The sequence below is a fragment of the Rhinatrema bivittatum genome, chromosome 3, assembly GCF_901001135.1.
Source record: "Rhinatrema bivittatum chromosome 3, aRhiBiv1.1, whole genome shotgun sequence".
Taxonomy (NCBI): Eukaryota; Metazoa; Chordata; class Amphibia; order Gymnophiona; family Rhinatrematidae; genus Rhinatrema; species Rhinatrema bivittatum.
This window is the reverse complement of record NC_042617.1, coordinates 62763856-62782392: the sequence shown is the minus strand read 5'-3', so window position 1 is coordinate 62782392 and position 18537 is coordinate 62763856. Positions and strand designations below refer to the sequence as shown.

At 46.0% G+C, this 18537-nt stretch overlaps 1 protein-coding gene across 1 annotated transcript in view; it reads right to left on the bottom strand.

Annotated features, from left to right (window-relative positions):
• MTA3 (metastasis associated 1 family member 3) overlaps positions 1 to 15928 on the bottom strand; it is a 525799-nt gene extending 509871 nt beyond the window's left edge. The window contains exon 1 of the mRNA XM_029593316.1: positions 15524 to 15928. Within this exon, the coding sequence (XP_029449176.1) occupies positions 15524 to 15551 (28 nt within the window). The 5' untranslated portion in view covers positions 15552 to 15928. The remainder of the gene's footprint in view (positions 1 to 15523) is intronic.
• Positions 15929 to 18537: the final 2609 nt, after the last annotated feature.

Sequence of the window (18537 nt, the reverse complement as noted above, 5' to 3'; positions counted from 1 at the left end):
TATACCATGCATTCATGCAGAGGCCCTCTTCAGTCTTAACACATAGAAATAAACAAACCAAAAAATAAGAGAAACCCAACTTTGCAGGGTGGCAGGTGGGTTTTGTGAGGACTAACATCCTGCTGTCCTCTGAGAACACCTGTAACAGGTAAGCAACTCTGCTTTTTCCGAGGACAAGCAGGATGGTAGTCCTCACATATGGGTGAATCCCTAGCTACTGGCTGTCCCCCAACGAAATAAAGGGTACCAACAGATACCCAAACCAGGCGCCAAGAGGTACAACAATGGTGCGACATTCTGAACTTAAAACAGACCCTAGGCGGGAAAGAGTTGGTTCTACATCTCAAACAGATTCCGAAGGATAGATTAGCCAAAACTACTATCATGTCAGCCATCCCTGTTCATGCAATGAGATGTAAACGTGTGGAGAGAATTCTTCATCGCAGCCTTGCAAATCAATTCCATGGGGTCTGCTCACCAGTGGGCCACAATCACTGCCATGGCTCGAGTAGAATGAGCCTTGACATGGCCCCCTAAATGCAGTCCTGCCTGAGCATAACAGAAGGTGATGCAATATGCTAGCCAATTCGATAGTACCTGTTTGACAACAGCAATACCCAACCTATTTCTATCAAAAGAAAAAAATATTGGGTAGACTGTCTATGGAATTCTGTCCTCTCCAATTGGAAAGCTAAGGCTCTCTTGTAGACCAAACTGTGCAGGACTTGTTTGCCTTGGTACAAATAGGGCCTGGGAAAGAATGCTCGCAGGACGATGGACTGGTTAAAATGTAAGTCCATCACCATCTTAGGCAGGAACTTAGGATGCTTATGCAGGATCACCCTATCATGGAAAAACTTAATATAAAGGTGGATAAGTCACCAAGGCCTCGAGCTCACTGGCCCTGTGTGCTGAAATGACAGTCACCAAAAATATGAGCTTCCAGGTCAGGTACTTCAGGTCACAGGAGCATATTGACTGGAAAGGAACTTTCATCAGCTAAGCTAACACCACATTGGGGTCCCAAGACACAGCAGGCGGCCTTAGGGGAGGCTTCAACTGAAGCAGGCCTTACATGAAGTGTACAACTGTAAGCTGTACAGGGATGCGTGTACCATCTACACCATGGTGGTATGTGCCAACTGCACTCAGATGAATCCTAACAGAATTGGTCTTCAAACCAGCTTCTGACAAATGTATAAGGTAATCAAGCAGTTTTTGTGGTGGGCAGGAAAAAGGATCTAGGGACTTCTTTTCATATCACATGGAAAACCTCCTCCACTTCATTCCATACGACTTTCCTAGTGGAAGGTTTTATAGAAGCCACCAGGACTGAGACACATCCTTTCAGAGATCAAGTGCTTGTAGAATTACCCTCTCAACATTGAGGCTGTGAGCGATATGGCCTGAAAGTTGGGATACTGCAAACTGCCTCGATCCTTTGTGATGAGATCTGGGGAAGTCCCCAGACTGATCAGTTTCCAGATGGATAACTCCCATAGGAGTAGAAACAAGACCTGTCTCGGTCAATGAGAATCATAGTGCCTTTGTCCTCGCGAAGCTTCAAGAAGAGAGTCTTCGCTGCCAGTGGAATCTGAGGATATGCATACAGAAGACCCTTGCCTCAATGTTGGGCGAGAGCATCTGAGGCTGGTTTATCACGTGTCCTGTACAGGGAGCAGAACTGAGCAACCTTCCTGTTCCAAGCTGCTGCAAACAAATCCACCACCAGGCTTCCCCAGAGGCGGAAGATCCGATTTGTGACTCCTTAAAGTTGTCTTGATTCGTCAGACAGCCAATCTCTGAAAGCCCATAGCGTGTACCTGATTACCCAGAGCTCCAGGAAGTTGATTTAGAACAGCATTCCTGGGCAGGCCAGATACCCCAAGTGCTGAGCCCATCTACCTGAGCTCCCCAACCCAGAGTAGATGCATCCATGGTTAGGACGGCTTTGAAAGGAAATCCCCATTCCAGATTTGAAATTACCTTCCACCAGGACAATGAGTCCCAGAGGGGCTGAGTGCCTCGGACGTGGTCCTGGAGGCTCTGTGTGGATTGACACCAGTGCAACCTCAGGGTCCATTGGGCTGTTCTCAAGTACGAGTGTGCCAAGGGAGTGATATGAACTATTGCAGCCATGTGAATCAACAACCTCAACATGTGCCAAGTTGATATCTGCTGGCTCATTGAATCTCTGCTGCGATGGTCATCAGGTTGATGATCTTTGTCGAGGTAGGAAGGCCTTGGCCTGCGCCATTTCTAGCAGGGCTCCTATGAAGTCCAATTGTGGTTATGGGCTGAGATGGGACTTTGGATAGTTGATGACTAACCCTTAGTGACTCCAACACCCGGATGCTCAAGCACATGGACCTGATGACCCCTGCCTGATAGGTGCTCTTGACCAGCCAATCATCCAGATAAGGGAAAACATGTAGTCCCATCTTGCGCAAGTGCGCCGCCACCATGGCCAAGCATTTTGTAAAGACACTTGGGACTAACGTGAACACAATTGGCAACATGTGATCTGGAAGCACTGTTTTCCCATCATGAATCTGAGATTATTCCGGGGACTGGGGATGATCTTGATGTGGGTGTACACATCCTTCAGATCAAGAGAGCATAGTCAGTCCCCTTTTTACGGTAAGGGGGATCAAGGTGCCCAGGCAAACCATCCTGAACTTTTCTTTTTGGAGAAATGTGTTCAAGGCCCTCAAGTCTAGGATGGGATGGAGTCATCCGTTTTCTTTGGAATCAGGAAGTACATTGAGTAAAATCCCTGCCCTCTTTGCCCTGATGGAGTGGGCTCAACTGCTCTGGCCACTAAGAGGGAGGAAAGTTCCAGAACCAGTACCTCCTCGTGTGCTACTGGACCCCAAAACAGGCTCAGGAGCAATTTGGCAAGGCATCCAAAAGGTTTAACTGGTAACCCTGACAGACGATGGAAAGAACCCACTGGTCTGAGATTGCACTGGGTGACCAGTTCACAAAAAACCATAGTCTTCCCCCGACCGGCAGATCCATCGCCCCATTTTCAGGTGGCCATGTTATGGTCCCTATGACCCAGTCAATACCCCGTCCCAGGAGTTGACTAAGGCCCCGGCTAGGCCTTTAGAGCTCTTTGGTGCCTGGGACAGCTGCGAGAGCTCCAATGTTGTGGACAAGAGCAAAGAGGAGGATAGTACTACCTCTGGTGAAAGAACGGCATCTTCTTTCCTGATCTCACAGACCTCCTAGATGAGGACATCGGGTCTGGAGATTTGACAGAGAGTTGCTGGAGGGTCTCATGGTGGTCCCAGAGCTTGGCCACTGCATCCTTCACCTTAACACTCAAGAGATTCTCTCCAGTGCATGGCACATCAGCAAGTCTTTCCTGTACCTCCAGTCAGAAATCTGAGGCCCCCAGTCATGCCATTCCCACTGCAGAGACCCTCTATGCCATTTTGAAAACATCGTAGGTCATGCAGAGCTCGTGTTTTCCAATCTCCAGGCCCTTATTCGCCAGTGACATGAGGGTGTCCTGCTGCTGTTGAGGCAGCTACTCGGCCCCTCCTGCACCTGCTTTCAGATGTCCCGCGATTACTGGTTAATGTAGAGCTGGTTAAAAGCTAAGCGGGCAATGAACATAGCTCCCTGAAAAACCTTCCTCCAAAAAGCGTCCACTACTCTGAACCTTCCCTGGGGGGGCACCAAGGAATGGGTCCAAGAACACTTGGCTCCCTTGAGAGCAGATTAAACTACCGTTGATTGGTGCAGCAGCTGACGTTTGTCGAATCTGGCAGCCTTCTGGATAAGATACATAGAAACGACAGCAGAAAAAGACCAATCGGCCCATCCATTCTGCCCAGCAAGCTCCCACACTTATTTTCCCATACTTATCTGTTTCACCGACCACCAAGTTCAGGGCCCTTGTTGGTAACTGTTTAATTCAAATTTCCTGCCACCCCCTGCCATTCATGCAGAGAGAGTTGCATCAAAGTTGAGCATAAGGCTTAATGGTTAAGGGTCGTAACCGCCGCATCAAGCAAGTTACCTCGATGCTTGTTTCCCCAGACTGCACAGATCAATGCCTTGTTGGATGTTGTCTGTTTCCGCCTTCTTGTTCACAGAAGGCAATGTGAGGGGGTGTTCCCAGATCCTCAACAGCAACTTAAGGATGTTGTGCACTGGGACAGTCATGGCCTCCTTAGGAGGCTCCACAAACTGGAGGATTTCCAGCATTTTGTGCCAGGCAGCCTCTTCAGTTAACAACTAAAAGGGGATGGCCTCTGCCATCAACTATACAAACCTTGCAGAGTTAAGGTCCTCAAGCAAGGACTTCCTTCACTCTTCCAGAAGAGAAAGGTCTGAAGGGAGACCATCGAAGGCATCTTCGGAGACCTCTGTTGACTCATCCTCCCAGGGATCATAAGGCTCCTCATCTTCCATATCAACCAAGGATGGGGCCCTGGGTATTCGACCTTTGTCCAGCAATGCAGACACCGAAGGCACTGGATGAGGGGGCCTGGAGGGAGCTTCTTCCTCAGAGGAACCAGCCACTACCACTATATGGGCAGGGGGAAGATCCAGTGCCCTGCTGGGTATCAGCGCTATTCCAGGACCAACACTAGCTGGGTGAGTAGCATGCCAATGAGCACACGTAGAGACTCCAGCAGCATCTCCAAGATGGACTGTGACGGTGCTGACTCTCCACATCACCTGCTCGAAGGCCAGCTGCACACACCTCTCAAGCTCCTCCTCAAAAATTACCAATGCCAAAACTGACTGGGAGAAGGCGGCATGGCCATAACCCTCTTTGGAACTGAGAGGAGGATCAGGGGCTGTCACCGGGACCGATGGTGTTCATGGCACATCTCTGACATCAATGGAGGACTGACTATCCTCGTTACAGGGTTGCTTCAGGGGCATCATAGCTTGAGCTGATGTATCCCCGTGCATCACCAGGGACTGATGCCAATGCTCCTTCGGCTTCCCTCAATGTAGAGGCCAAAGACGAGAAACCCAATGACCTCAGCCTGGAGGAGTCAATGATTGTCTGTCTCCAATGGCCCTATCAGCTGACGGCACTGATGGAACTGATGTCAATGGCTCCGTGCAACTCCGTGGTCCCTCTATGCCACTGCCTCCGACGCCGATGCTGATTGCTCAGACATCTCAGACCCGAAAAGGCACTCCACCTTGTCCAGTCAAAGTAGACATCACTTGGTGGTCATCTGGGTTCACCTGCGGCAACCTTGGATATCATGTGATGCTTCCAGGCAGAGGACACATTCATCATGGGGATCCGTGATGGACATGGTCCTCGGGCACTGAGAACATCGCTTAAATCTGAACGAAGCCAAGACAGAACAAAAGAAAAGGGACGCAAAATCAAACTCCATGGCAATGGCAGTTGATGACCGGCGGGCATCGACCATACCACACCACCGCCCTGGGGGATCGACACGAAAGGAAACTTACCAGCAAAACATTGAAAACCCTAAGATGCTAAAGGGAGAACAGAGAGGGACCCAGTATCGATCGTTGGTGACAGCAACCAAAGAAACGCAAAAAACCACAAGAGAAAGTTTTACAAAATAGGCCAAAAACAAGGTTCACTGACCATGATGCTGCAGCTCTGCGGAAAAGAATAGACTGAAGAAGGACCACAAGTGGATGTGTGGTATAGGGCATGCTGGGTATGCTCAATGTGGCCAAGTCAAAGTTCTAGATACTTTGACATAAGTTTTCCATGTCGAGACACCATCTGATAAGGTCAACTATGTGTGAGGACGACCACCCTGCTTGTCCTCTGATAATCCTATATATCAGATTTATCAGAGGATGCTTGCATTATCTGGTGGACTGTAAAAATGTACAATCTGTGTGTGAGGAGCTAACTAAATTTAAAGTAGATAAAGCAATGGGGCCAGATGGGTTACATCCAAGGGTACTAAGGGAACAAAGATGTCCTAATAGCTCCGCTGGTTGACCTTTTCAATGCTTCCTTAGAGTCTGGCATATTTCCAGAGAACTGAAACTGGGCAGATGCAGTTCCTATTCATACAAGTGGAAATAAATAGGAGGCTGGGAACTACAGCCCAGTTAGTCTGACCTCTGTGGTAAGCAAATTAATGGAATTGCTGCTAAAACAGAGGATAGTGAGTATTTGAAATCTAATGGATTACAAAAAGCAAGGCAGAATGGTTTTACTTGAGGTAAATCTCGTCAGACAAATTTGAGCAATTTCTTTGATTGGGTGACTAAAGAGTTGGATCAAGAGAGAATACTAGATATAGTATACTTGGATTTCAGTAAGGCCTCTGATATGGTTTAGTATAGAGACTTGTAAATAAATTGAATACCCTTGGTATGGAACCTAAAATGACTGACTGAGTTAGAAATTGGCTGAGTGAGACAAAGGGTAGTAGTAAATGCAGCTTTCTCTGTTGCTAGTGGTGCTGCCTCAGGGATCAGTCCTTGGACCAGTTTTCGGGATTTTCATGGGCGACATAGCAGGATGTCGGGAAAGGACTGTCTTTTTGCTGATGATACCAATAGATATCTACAATAGGGTGGACAGCCAGGAAGATCTGGAAACCATGAGGAGGGATCTAGCAAAGCTTGAGCAATGGTCTAGGGTCTAGCAGCTAAGATTTTTGATTAAAAGAAATGCAGAGTAATGAATTTAGGATGCAAAAACCCAAGAAAAAGCTCCAGCATTAGAAGTGAAATTCTTCTAAGCATGAAGGAAGAGCAGGACCTGGGGTGGTTGTATCTGATGATCTGAAGGTAGTCCAATAGGTGGATAAGGCAAAGGCAAAGCCAGAAAGATGCTTCACTGCATAGGGAGAAGTACAGTCAGTAGAAAAAGGGAGGCAATATTGCACCTGTATAGATCCCTAGCTAGAGCTGGAGACTGCACCTTCAAAATGATAAACAGGATGGAGTCTGTCCAGAGGGTGGCTACACAATATGGCTGGGATCATGAAGAGGATTCACCTATACCAGGCCTCTTCCCCCACAGATTGAGTCTTTGGGTTCTGAGGCTGACAGGGCTTAGAAGAATATCCACAGCTGGATGAGAGGTCCAAGGATCAGGGCAGGCACCAAATGGCATTGGTATCCAGGCAAGGGTCAAGGCAAACAGTGAACAAGCAAAGGCAGTATCCAGGCAAGGGTTACAGCAGTCTGCAATCAAGGAAGAGTCAGTATCTAGGCAAGGTCAATGCAACAAGAGATCAGTCAGAGAGCAGGAGACAGGAAAATGAAGAACAGGAATAAGGTAGGAAAGGGGCAACAAACAAACATCGGGAAACCACAGGATGACCTGTTGCTGAAGCATCACTAGAGATTAAACCCCTGGGTCTACTTGATGTCTTCAATGCGTGCCAAGGAAGGTTTCCCTTCCATGGGGCCCTTAAACATAGAATGTGCCCACCTATGGAGGTCCAGCTGGCAGTTTCTGGAATGGTAGTGCCTCGGGGCAACTGCCAGCTGGTCACAGCATGGTGACCGCAGTCGGGCAAACAATACAATGAGGGTGAAGGAGAGTAGACTCAGGAGTAATCTTAGGAAATATTTCTTTACAGAGAGGGTGATGGATGCATAGAAATCCCATGAGTTAGTATATCAGCCTCTCTAGGAACATAAGATATGCCATACTAAGCCAGACCAAGGGTCCATCAAGCCTAGTATCCTTGTTCTAACAGTGGCCAATCCAAGTACCTAGCAAATACCCAAACATCAAATAAATCACAAGCTACTGTTGCTTATTAATTAATAGCAGTTTATGGATTTTTCCTCTAGGAACTTATCCAAACCTTTTTTAAACCCAGTTACACTAACTGCTGTAACCACAACCTCTGACAATGAATTCCAAAGCTTAAATATGTGCTGGGTGAAAAATAAATTCTCTTTGATTTGTTTTAAAGGAGCTACTTGCTAACTTCATGGAGTGCCCCCTGGTCCTTCTATTATCCGAGAGAGTAAATAACTGATTTACATTAACTTGTTCAAGTCCTTTCATGATCTTGTAGACCTCTATCATATCCCCCTCAGTCATCTCTTCTACAAACTGAACAGCCCTAACTTCTTTAGCCTTTCCTCATAGGGTAGCCCAGGGGTCAGGAACCTTTTTGGCTGAGAGAGCCATAAACGCCACATATTTTAAAATGTAATTCCATGAGAGCCATACAATATGTTTAAAACTAAATACAAGTAAATGTGTGTATTTTATGTAAGATCACACTTTTAAAGTACAATAAGTCTCTGAAAATATTACACCAGGCCTTAAGACACCAATACATCTCCTATTAGGAAAATGGGCCAAGTCAGGCTGCTATATAGAGTCCTACACAGAAACTACACGCCAGCAGAAAACCTCACCTGAATCACGTGCTGTCCTTCACCTAACATAGAATAAAGAGACCAAAACGCATAACAAGAAGCATGCAGAAAAAACTGAATTGGAAACTGCAACAAGCCAAAGTCTCTGTATGCAGTGTAACAAAGGAAAAAAGAAACATCACCCATCCTTATAAAACAAATCAAGAAATATAAAATCATCAGCAGTAAAACTGTACTAACAAAAAGAACATATTTCGAAACAGCTGATGAGTGGAATATCCAATAATTAAAAACTCAAAACATTTCCAGATACCAACAAAATATTTCAAAATAGCAGACACAAAGACCCAGTAATGAAAAATAATAAGGATACAAAAATTTTTTTGCTCTGCATACCTGGGAACGTTTGATATCCAGGTGTCCTGAGATTGTTCTGAATTAGCAGGAGGTGGGGTGGTTTGCTTGGAACTTTCTCCTCTCAGTCACATACCAGCGCTCTCTCTCACACTGGCTCTCAATGACACACCTATACACACATGCTCTCAGTACTCACATATACACATGTTTTTTCTCTCTCACTTATATAGGCTCTTAATTACACATTTACACACATGCTGTCTATCTTTTCACGCTTACACACACACAGGCTTTCAATCACATAAATACATGCTGTCTTTTTCTCTCACATACAGACTCTCATTCACATGCTTACAAACATGTCCTCTTTCTCTCATTTACACACAGGCTCTCAATCACATACTCACATGCTCCCTCACCTAAATCAGCTCTCAATCACACACAGACACACATGATCTCTCTCTTACTTATACACACAGGCTCTTAATCATACATACACATGATTTCTCACACACAAAGGATCTCAATCATACACACATACTCTTTCACACAAACAGGTTTTCAATCACAAACTTACACATACAGGTTCCCAATGGTAAACTTACATTCATGCTCTCTCTCTCTCTCACAGGCAGGCTCTCAATCACAGACATACTCTCTTTCACATGTACAGGCTCTCAATCATTCACATACATGCAATCTCTCACTCTCACACACAGGCCCCCTCCCCCCGCAGCCCGGAAGAGGAAGTGGAGAGTATCGGGTGCGTGCGCGGAAAGAAGAGGCCACGCTAGTGCGCTCGGCATCGGCCCGAAGAAAAGAAAACTGCAGCGCGGCTCGGAGGAAAATGAAGAGGTTCAACCGTGGCCGATGGGACTCCGCCTCCGCGAGGGCTGAAAATGAAGGAGGTTAGCGTTGGGAGAAGGCTGCTGCTGCCGCGAGTTCCTGGGGTGGGCGTGGGGGAGAGAGAGAGTGAATGAGCGAGCAAGCATGTTTGCTCGCTCATTCACTCTCTCTCTCCCCCACCCCGGGAACTCGCGGCAGCAGCAGCCTCCTCCCAACGCTAACCTCCTTCATTTTCAGCCCTCGCGGAGGCGGAGTCCCATCGGCCGCGGTTGAACCTCTTCATTTTCCTCCGAGCCGCGCTGCAGTCTTCTTTTCTTCGGGCCGATGCCGAGCACACTAGCGTGGCCTCTTCTTGCCGCGCAGGCACCCGATACTCTCCACTTCCTCTTCCGGGCCACGGGGGCGGGAAGAAGAGAGCACGCCGGTGCCGCTGACTCCAGCTGTCCTGCCGCGTTCCGCCCGGGCTGACAGCATTTTAAGCCCGGGCGGAGGAGGACCGGGGAGCAGCTGGGTCAGCGGGAAAGTGTGGCAACACTTGTCTGCGAGCCAGATGCAGCCCTCAAAAGAGCCATATCTGGCTCGCGAGCCATGGGTTCCCGACCCCTGGGGTAGCCTATCTATGCCCCTTACTTTGGTCACTCTTCTCTGCACTTTCTCCAGTGCAACTACATCTTTTTTAAGATGTGGCGACCAAAACTGCATACAGTATTCAAGATGTGGTCTCACCATGGAGCAATAAAGAGGTATTATGACATTATCCTTTTATTTGCCATTTCCTTCCTAATAATTCCTAACATTCTGTTTGCTTTTTTGATCGCCACAGCACACTGACCCAATTTCAATGTATTATCCAGTATGATACCTAGATCTCTTTCCTGAATGGTAATTCCAGAGCAAGGCTATTTTTCCCTATATGCATCACTTTGTACTTGTTCATGTTAAATTTCATCTGTCAATCTTCCAGTCTTGCAAGGTCTAACTACTCTGCATAATCTTGTGTCATCCACAAATTTGATCACCTCACTCATCGTACCCCTTTCCAGACCATTTATAAATATATTACAAAGCACCGGTCCCTGAGACACGCCACTGTTTACCTTTTTCCACTGTGAAAACAGACCATTTAATCCTACTCGTTTCCTGTCTTTTTACCAGCTTGCAATCCACAAAAGAATATCACCTCTTATCCCATGACTAACTCTTAGAAGCCTCTCATGCGGGACTTTGTCAAACACCTGAAAATCCAAATACACCACATCTACCAGTTCACCTTTGTCCACGTTTATTCACCCCTTCAAAAAAAAAAAAAAAAAAAAAAAGGTAGGAGATTTGAGGCGCAAGACTTCCCCTGGGTAAATCCATGCTGGCTATGTCCCATCAAACCATGTCTATCTAAATGTTTTGTAATTTTATTCTTTATAACAGTTTCCATTATTATTCCCAGCACTGAAGTCAGGCTCACCAGTCTATAGTTTCCCAGCTCACCCCTGGATCCCTTTTTAATCATCAAGGTTACATTGGCCATCTTCCAATCTTCATGTGCAAAGGATGATTTTAATGATAGGTTACAAATTAATTGAAATAGGTTTGAGATTTCATTTTTTAGTTCTTTCAGATGCACTCTCTAGAGGTAAAAGAGGGCAAAAGAAGATATGGCAAGAACATGCAACTATCTAGCGGACAAACAAGATACTAGAAGGTAGCAATTTTAATAGAATAAGCTCAAGGTCAGATTAAGCTGAAGGAAGGATGGCTCAAAAAATATAAAAAACTGCCTTTCACTGAAAGAATGGTGAACACTGGGAACAGACTTCCAGAGGAAATAAAGAGCCAAAATAGTGACAGAATTCAAGCATGCTTGGAAAAAGACCTTAATTCCAGGATAAGAACAGAACAGGAGGCAAGCATCCATCAAGTAGCATCTACAGCTGCACTATAAACAGGAACAAATGGGAAGGTTGACTGGAACAAATGGTTCTTTTTTTGCCATCATCATCTCTGTATGGGTTCCTACTAAGAGGACTGTATTATTTCAGCAGGAGGCAAAAGTAGTACTATTATTGGTATTAGCCTCATGTGGGAGACAAATGTCCAGAGTATATAAGCCCATCTTAGGATGTGGACTGTTTAGTTGACCCTTGTAGGGGTAGCATGTTACCATGCTTGCTCCTGTTTTGTTTAGTTTTCTTAGGAAAGGACCCTTAGGCCTCTAAAGATGAGATCTGAGTAAGGAAGAGTAGAAAGGATGCCTCTGCCTGATCTAAACATGTTTTGGGGACCTTTTCTGTTTTCTGAGAGGAAAGTTTCTCCACCCTTCCTTTCTCTACTTTTGATTTCCCTTTACCTAAGGTTTTTATGTTTCCTATGTGCCTGAATAGCCTAGGGCCCAGGGATTCATTGTGGATCAGCTAAGAAGAGCGGTATCTCTCAACCAGAAAGCACTAGTTGTCTATTTTAACTCCTGGTGAAGGATCAGATTTGGGGAAGATAAACTATGAAGATGATCTGCGGCACTCATCTCATGTTATCCATATCTATATCACTGAAATGTTGGAGAGGATCATGGAGGTATCCTCCAAGTACCAACAGGGAAGTAAAGTGAATGGCTTAACAAGTGGACTAAAGGGATGAGGAATGGGACTTTGAATTAAAACAACTAAATTGGGGAGACATCTTGTCCAACAAATTCTGAGAAGCAGCTCCAAAACTACTCCATTAAATTGGATAGGATCCAGATTAAAAGAATCTATTGACGTCAGTAACATCATAAATTAAATGGAAGCTTAAAGCCACAAATGTAAGAGAATTATAGCTATAAATGAACAACTATAAAGATCGGGAACTTGTAAGTGAACACTTAACTTCCCATCTTTATTCTGTTGCTTACATGCAATGAAAGAGTAGTTAACAGAAAACAGATTAATATTAAATATAGGAAAGTCAGAAATTCTATATCTGTCAAGAACAAAGTGAGGATGTACCGCATACTTTGTGGTTTGAGGGAGATCACATATGGATTTGTAAGCCAGGGTCACAGCCCAGGGAAATATTAGACTCTTCAATGTCCATTTTTTGCTTCAGGCTAGAAATGTTGTGAAGATCTCATATTATGTTGAAAATGTTGCGGCAACTAAAGCCTTTTTGTCTTCTACAGATTATCAAACAGTAATGCATGCATTAGTGGTCTCAGCAGTGGATATTGAGATGTATTCTATATGGGGTTACCACAATCTGTTTTACATGCTTTACAGCTGGTGCCAAACTCTGCAGCACAAGTTGTTACTGGTGTTACTCCTAAGACGCACATGACACCCGTGCTGCAAGTTCTGCATTGGTTACCAAATAGATTCAGGGTGCTGTTCAAAGTTTTATTGCTGGCTTTTGTGTTTTAGTGAGCACGGTCTTTTAGATTAAAATAGCAAAACAGGCTGGACACTAAGACCAGCATCACAACTTATTAAAGGTTCTGGACACATTTAAAAAACATTTATTCAATAGGGCCTACGATGATTGTATTGATTAAAGTCTTCTGGAGTAGTGTGGAATGAACAGTTATTGTAATTATTTTAATTTTTTTATGTTATTATTGATGTATTGTTGTTTGTGGTCTGTTTTATGAATGTTAACTGTAAACTGCCTAGCAATGACAAGTGTGGTTTATAAATTTTTTAAATAATCAATAAAAGCTGGACACCATCAACTGATTCCTATGTGATTGCTGCTGTTTACAATAGACTAATGATGGTCAGACTACTAAACATTGCTCAGGATATAGGAAATATCTACCCCATCCCATAACAGGGAATCTTGGTCTTCAGAGAGAAAATATCAGGAAAGAAAAGCTACACTCTTATTCCCATTTACTCAGGTATAGTTTTATGGATCCTGTGAAGGGATTCTAACTCAGGGAAAGACTAAAGAGGTTAGGTCTTTTCAGCTTGAAGAAGAGAAGGCTGAGGAGGGATATGATAAGAGGTGTTTAAAATCATGAGAGGTCTAGAACGGGTAGATATGAATCTGTTATTTACTCTCAGACAATAGAAAGACTAGGGGGCACTCCATGAAGTTAGCATGTGGCACATTTAAAACTAATCGGAGAAAGTTCTTTTTCACTCAACGCACAATTAAACTCTGGAATTTGTTGCTAGAGGATGTGGTTAGTGCAGTTAGTATAGCTGTGTTTAAAAAAGGATTGGAAACGTTTTTGGAGGAGAAGTCCATTACCTGCTATTAATTAAGTTGACTTAGAAAATAGCCACTGCTATTACTAGCAACAGTAACATGGAATAGACTTAGTTTTTGGGTACTTGTCAGGTTCTTATGGCCTGGACTGGCCACTGTTGGAAACAGGATGCTGGGCTTGATGGACCCTTGGTCTGACCCAGTATGGCATGTTCTTATGTTCTTAAGTTCAGCAACTTTATCCAAGTATTCATAGACCAATTAACAGGATAATAATAAATTGCAGAATGGGTATAAGGCACTTTTACTGCTTCTTATTCCAATAAAATATCAAATGTCATCTCTCATAAAATAGACGGCAAGACCTGAATTAACTGGCATATGCAGCAAACTAATCACAAACAAGTTTGATATATTAAAACAGGTAAATTCAACTAATCAGATCACTTGATTTGAATATGAAGACATAATACTTCTCACATGTTCATAGAACAATCCATTAGACAGAAAACATTACACTTTTTAAGATTTGCAGTTTTAAACTAGCCTACCTGTATAACATAGCCTTCCACAAGCTTATTAAGATAAGTTTTCCTGCTGAAGTGTGATAAATCAAACTTCATTGGTATTATACAAACTGCTCACAAGATATACTTTTTTTTTTTAATTGTGGATTTATTAATTTTTAACTTTTAAACAGGAGAAAATCCTGTTTTAGTGAGCATTCCATCTTAACTTCCAATACTGTCTAGTCATCTCAATTTTAATTTTAGGGACATAATTTGAATTATATTATCTATGGATCTAAAAGATCATTGGTGCACTTTGGGGAAAATACTGTTTAAACTATTTTAAAAGAATATTTTTCTACTAAACAAAGTTAGTAATTTAATTACTTCAGGTGCCTCATATAGGCCTAGATAAATATCTGCCCGCATCTCTTAAGACTTTAGGTGGTGCTTTTTATCCAAAAACTTAGTATTGCGCCATCTTTAAATCTGTTCCTTTAAATATCCTTATTTAAAGGGCCAAGGATGTCCCGTGACCTGTTTCTGGTACGGGCTGAACAAATGCATAACAAAAGGAAAAACTTCCCCAACAGCAGCAACCTAATCGTAAAAATAACTTTCTGCCCTCCTCCTCCACGTTTCTTTTCCTCGGTTTCGAGAGATTTTGTTTGTTTGCTTTTTTTCCCCCGCAGAAAGGCGCTACAGTAAATGGCCTCATTATCCCAATGCCATCAATCAGGATCCGGTAATGAGGAGGACAATAGGCAAAGGAGGGGGGCAGGAGCAAGATGCCTCATGTTTCTGCACCATGGATGCCACAACTCGCTTAAAGAGCGTGTGGCCGGAGAAGAGGGGAACCTCTGTCGGGAGGACCAGAGAAGAAAGTTCACAATGCCCAAGAAAGATGAAAAGGTAAAAGGCTGGCAGCAAAACTTTCTGCTACCCGAGAGCGTGTAAATGACACGAGAGCCAGCCAGGGCTCCTCCTGCCTCCCCCGCGTCGGGCCTGGCGGTGCTTTCTGCAACACAGGCTCTGGTAGCAACCCTGGCACTCGGCGCGACGCCTTCTCACTTTATTTCTACAACCCGAAATAAATAAAATAATAACAGCAGCAAATACAAAACAAAAAAAAATATTCCCTCCCACCAGCGTTAGGCGCCGTCTCCCTAAACCTCTCGCAAGACTATAAACCGCACAGCCCCTACGCCGGCGCTAGGCGGGTTTACGCCGCCTGCCGAACCTTAGTCTTCATCTTTTTGTCTGTTCATTGCCGCCCCAGCCAAAAAAACCAAAACAAAACATACCTCCGACCCGGTACATGTTAGCCGCCATGTCCGCCCTCCTGGAGTAATAATGGGGGTGAGGGGAGGGTATAGGGGAGGAAAGGTGAGCGCCAGCGGAGGTTCAAGAGGTGGAGGAGGGGATATAATTCACACAAGGTAGAATGGGTGCTGGGTGGGCGAGGATGCAGAACGGTAACTCCCCCCGGCTCCCTGACTGTCCCGGCTCCGGGGACAGACCGACGGACAGCGGCGCCTCTCCCTGCGCCGAAACCGGCGGGGGCTGGAGCCGAGTGTGACGTCACGCGGGTTCGGCAATCTCCGGAGAGAAGTCCGGCAAAGGGTTAAAGCCGCGCGCGACCTGACTCGCAGTGTTGCCAACCTCGCTTATTTACCGCGAGATTGGGCTTCTTTTCCTAGTCATTCGCGGGTTTTTTTCCGATTCGCCGGCTGCTTTTAATTGGGCTATTTTTTCTGCCAGTCGGGGGTTTTTTGGGCTTGTTGGGCGGGACTTGTGCTCTGATGTTGCAGTGATTGGCTGCTGCTGCAATGAAGCCTGTCCTTAGTAGGCGCACCCTAAATTTTTGCAGCAGAAAGCCAAGCAGAGCTGCAAACTTTCACACCAGTTGTGGGGCAAACCCAGCATGGCATGCACAAGCCTCGCACGTGGGCAGGCCTATAAGGCCAGCAGGACTTTGCAGCTGCCAGCAAGCAACAGAGAAGGAATCTTCTGACTGTGCAGCTACAGCCAGGTATCAGGAGGGGAGGAATTAGTACCTTGGGAGGGGGGAATGAGAATGTGGAGGCCACAGATGTGCTTGGAGGGGAGAATGAGCATGAGGGAATTGAAGACGTGTTTATAGGGGGTGGGAGAGGGGAATGAGTGTTGGGCCGATGCAGTAAAAAAACGCGGGAGAGCGGGCGATTCAGCAAATACATTTATTTAAATTAGGCCTGGTAGTAAAAAAAAGGCGCTAGGGACACTAGCGCGTCCCTAGCACCTCTTTTCAGACAGGAGCTCAGCGGATTTGACAGCCGACGCTCAATTTTGCCGGCGTCGGTTCTCGAGCCCACTGACAGCCACGGGTTCGGAAACTGGACTCCGGCAAAATTGAGCGTACAGTTTTCAAGCTGCAGGCCTATTTCAGTTTTTTTTTTTTTTACATTTTTAAACTTTCGGGACCTCCGACTTAATATGGCCATGATATTAAGTCGGAGGGTGCACAGAAAAGCAGTTTTTACTGCTTTTCTGTGCACTTTCCCGGTACCCGGAGAAATTAGCGCCTACCGTTGGGTAGGCGCTAATTTCTGAAAGTAAAATGTGCGGCTTGGCTGCAAATTTTATTTACTGAATCGCGCGGGAATACCTAATAGGGCCATCAACATGCATTTGCATTTGCGGGCGCTATTAGGTTCAGGGGGGTTGGACGTGCATTTTGGACACGCTATTACACTTTACTGAATAAGGGGTAAAGCTAGAGCTTCAAAAACGCACGTCCAAATGCCAGCTAACAGTGCGCTCCGTTGGAGCACTGTACTGTATCTTGTGTGTGAGGGGCCAGGGATGTGCTTGGAGGGGGGAATAAGCATGAGGGAATTGAAGACGTTTGTAGGGGGTGGGAGAGGGGAATGTGTGTAGGGGGCCAGGGATGTGCTTGGAGGGGGGAATGAGCATGAGGGAATTGAAGATGTGTTTGTAGGGGGTGGGAGAGGGGAATGAGTGTGTGGGGGCCAGGGATGTGCTCAGAGGAGGGAATGAGTGAGAGGGGCTGGTGTTTTTTCATTTGTTCTACTCCACTTAATTTCATCTATTTTTTTTCTAATTTCTTCTCCCTGCAACAGATTACCTTTATAAAAAAAAATCCTTGTTCCCTGTACGTACCTGGATCAGTCCAGGACAGCTGGGTTTTGCCTCCCCACCAGCAGATGGAGACAGAACAAGACTTTGCGGACTCTGTCCTATACCCCTGAGGTGCCACCTAGTGTCTGCCAGTATTCTTCTGTCTCCAGCAGATGGTAGAGGTGCAAAGCCTAGTGTCTCTTAGGGGTGCTAAGTTAGGGGTAGTTTTGTTCTACTTGTCATAGCTTAGTACTGGTTTTGGTTTGTTGGGGAAACTTGGTCAGGGTTCCTTTAAAAAAAAAAAAAAAAGTTCGGTAAGAGAAGGCAAGTAGCGAAGGGGCCTAGCCTCCCAGGGGGTTGTCAGGTCCTGGTGGGACCATCCCCCCTGGTACTCGAGGCTGCAGAGCAGAGGGTTGGGGACCCTACATCTGCCGTGGCCAAGGGTGATGCCTGGGGTCTCGGCTCTCACCGTCAGCCAACCTGACTTCTTCCAGGTAACAAGAAGATTTCAAAAATTTGTAAAACTTTTTGGAAACTTGCCTTGGGGTTTAAGGACCTTCCGGTCGGGTGTTCGCTCCATTTTCGCCGCTTTTTCGGCCCGTTTTGGGACCAGGAAATTGCTCTGATCGCCGCGGTTCTTTATTCGGGCAACCAAAACAATTGAGCCCAGGGATATGCCGCTTGGTGCGGCCTGCTCTGCCTGTGGCAGTGCGCGCATGCGGATTTCCCGCGCGGGAGTTTGTACGGCCTGTCTCTCTGGGGGTGAGGGCCCCTCACAGGATTTACATGTCAGGGCTCCTGGGGAAGGCTCCAGGCCACGTCGGGAGCCCCGGAGGCCCGATCGGGGGGAGAAGGACTCTGCTCCTATCCAGCTGAGTGCTGGATCGGAGGCTTTGTTAAAAACTTTCCAGGACCAGGAAAGAGCAGCGCTGGAGGTGCTGGGAGAGGGGTCCTCTCCTCCGCTCTCCCCGAGGCCGGCTGCGCCTGGTGGGGGCGCAGTTCCGGCGGTCCATGCCAGGGATTTCTCGGACGAGGAGGATCCGGAGTCCGAGGGTCCTTCCTTGTTCTCCTCCCAATTTGTTGACATGCTGCGCAAGTCCTTCAAGGCTCACAAATCGGAGAAGAGGTCACACTCTAAGTTGCCCCGGGAGTCTTCTTCGCAGAAACGCTTCAGGCAGTCGGGGGGGGGGGGGGGCAC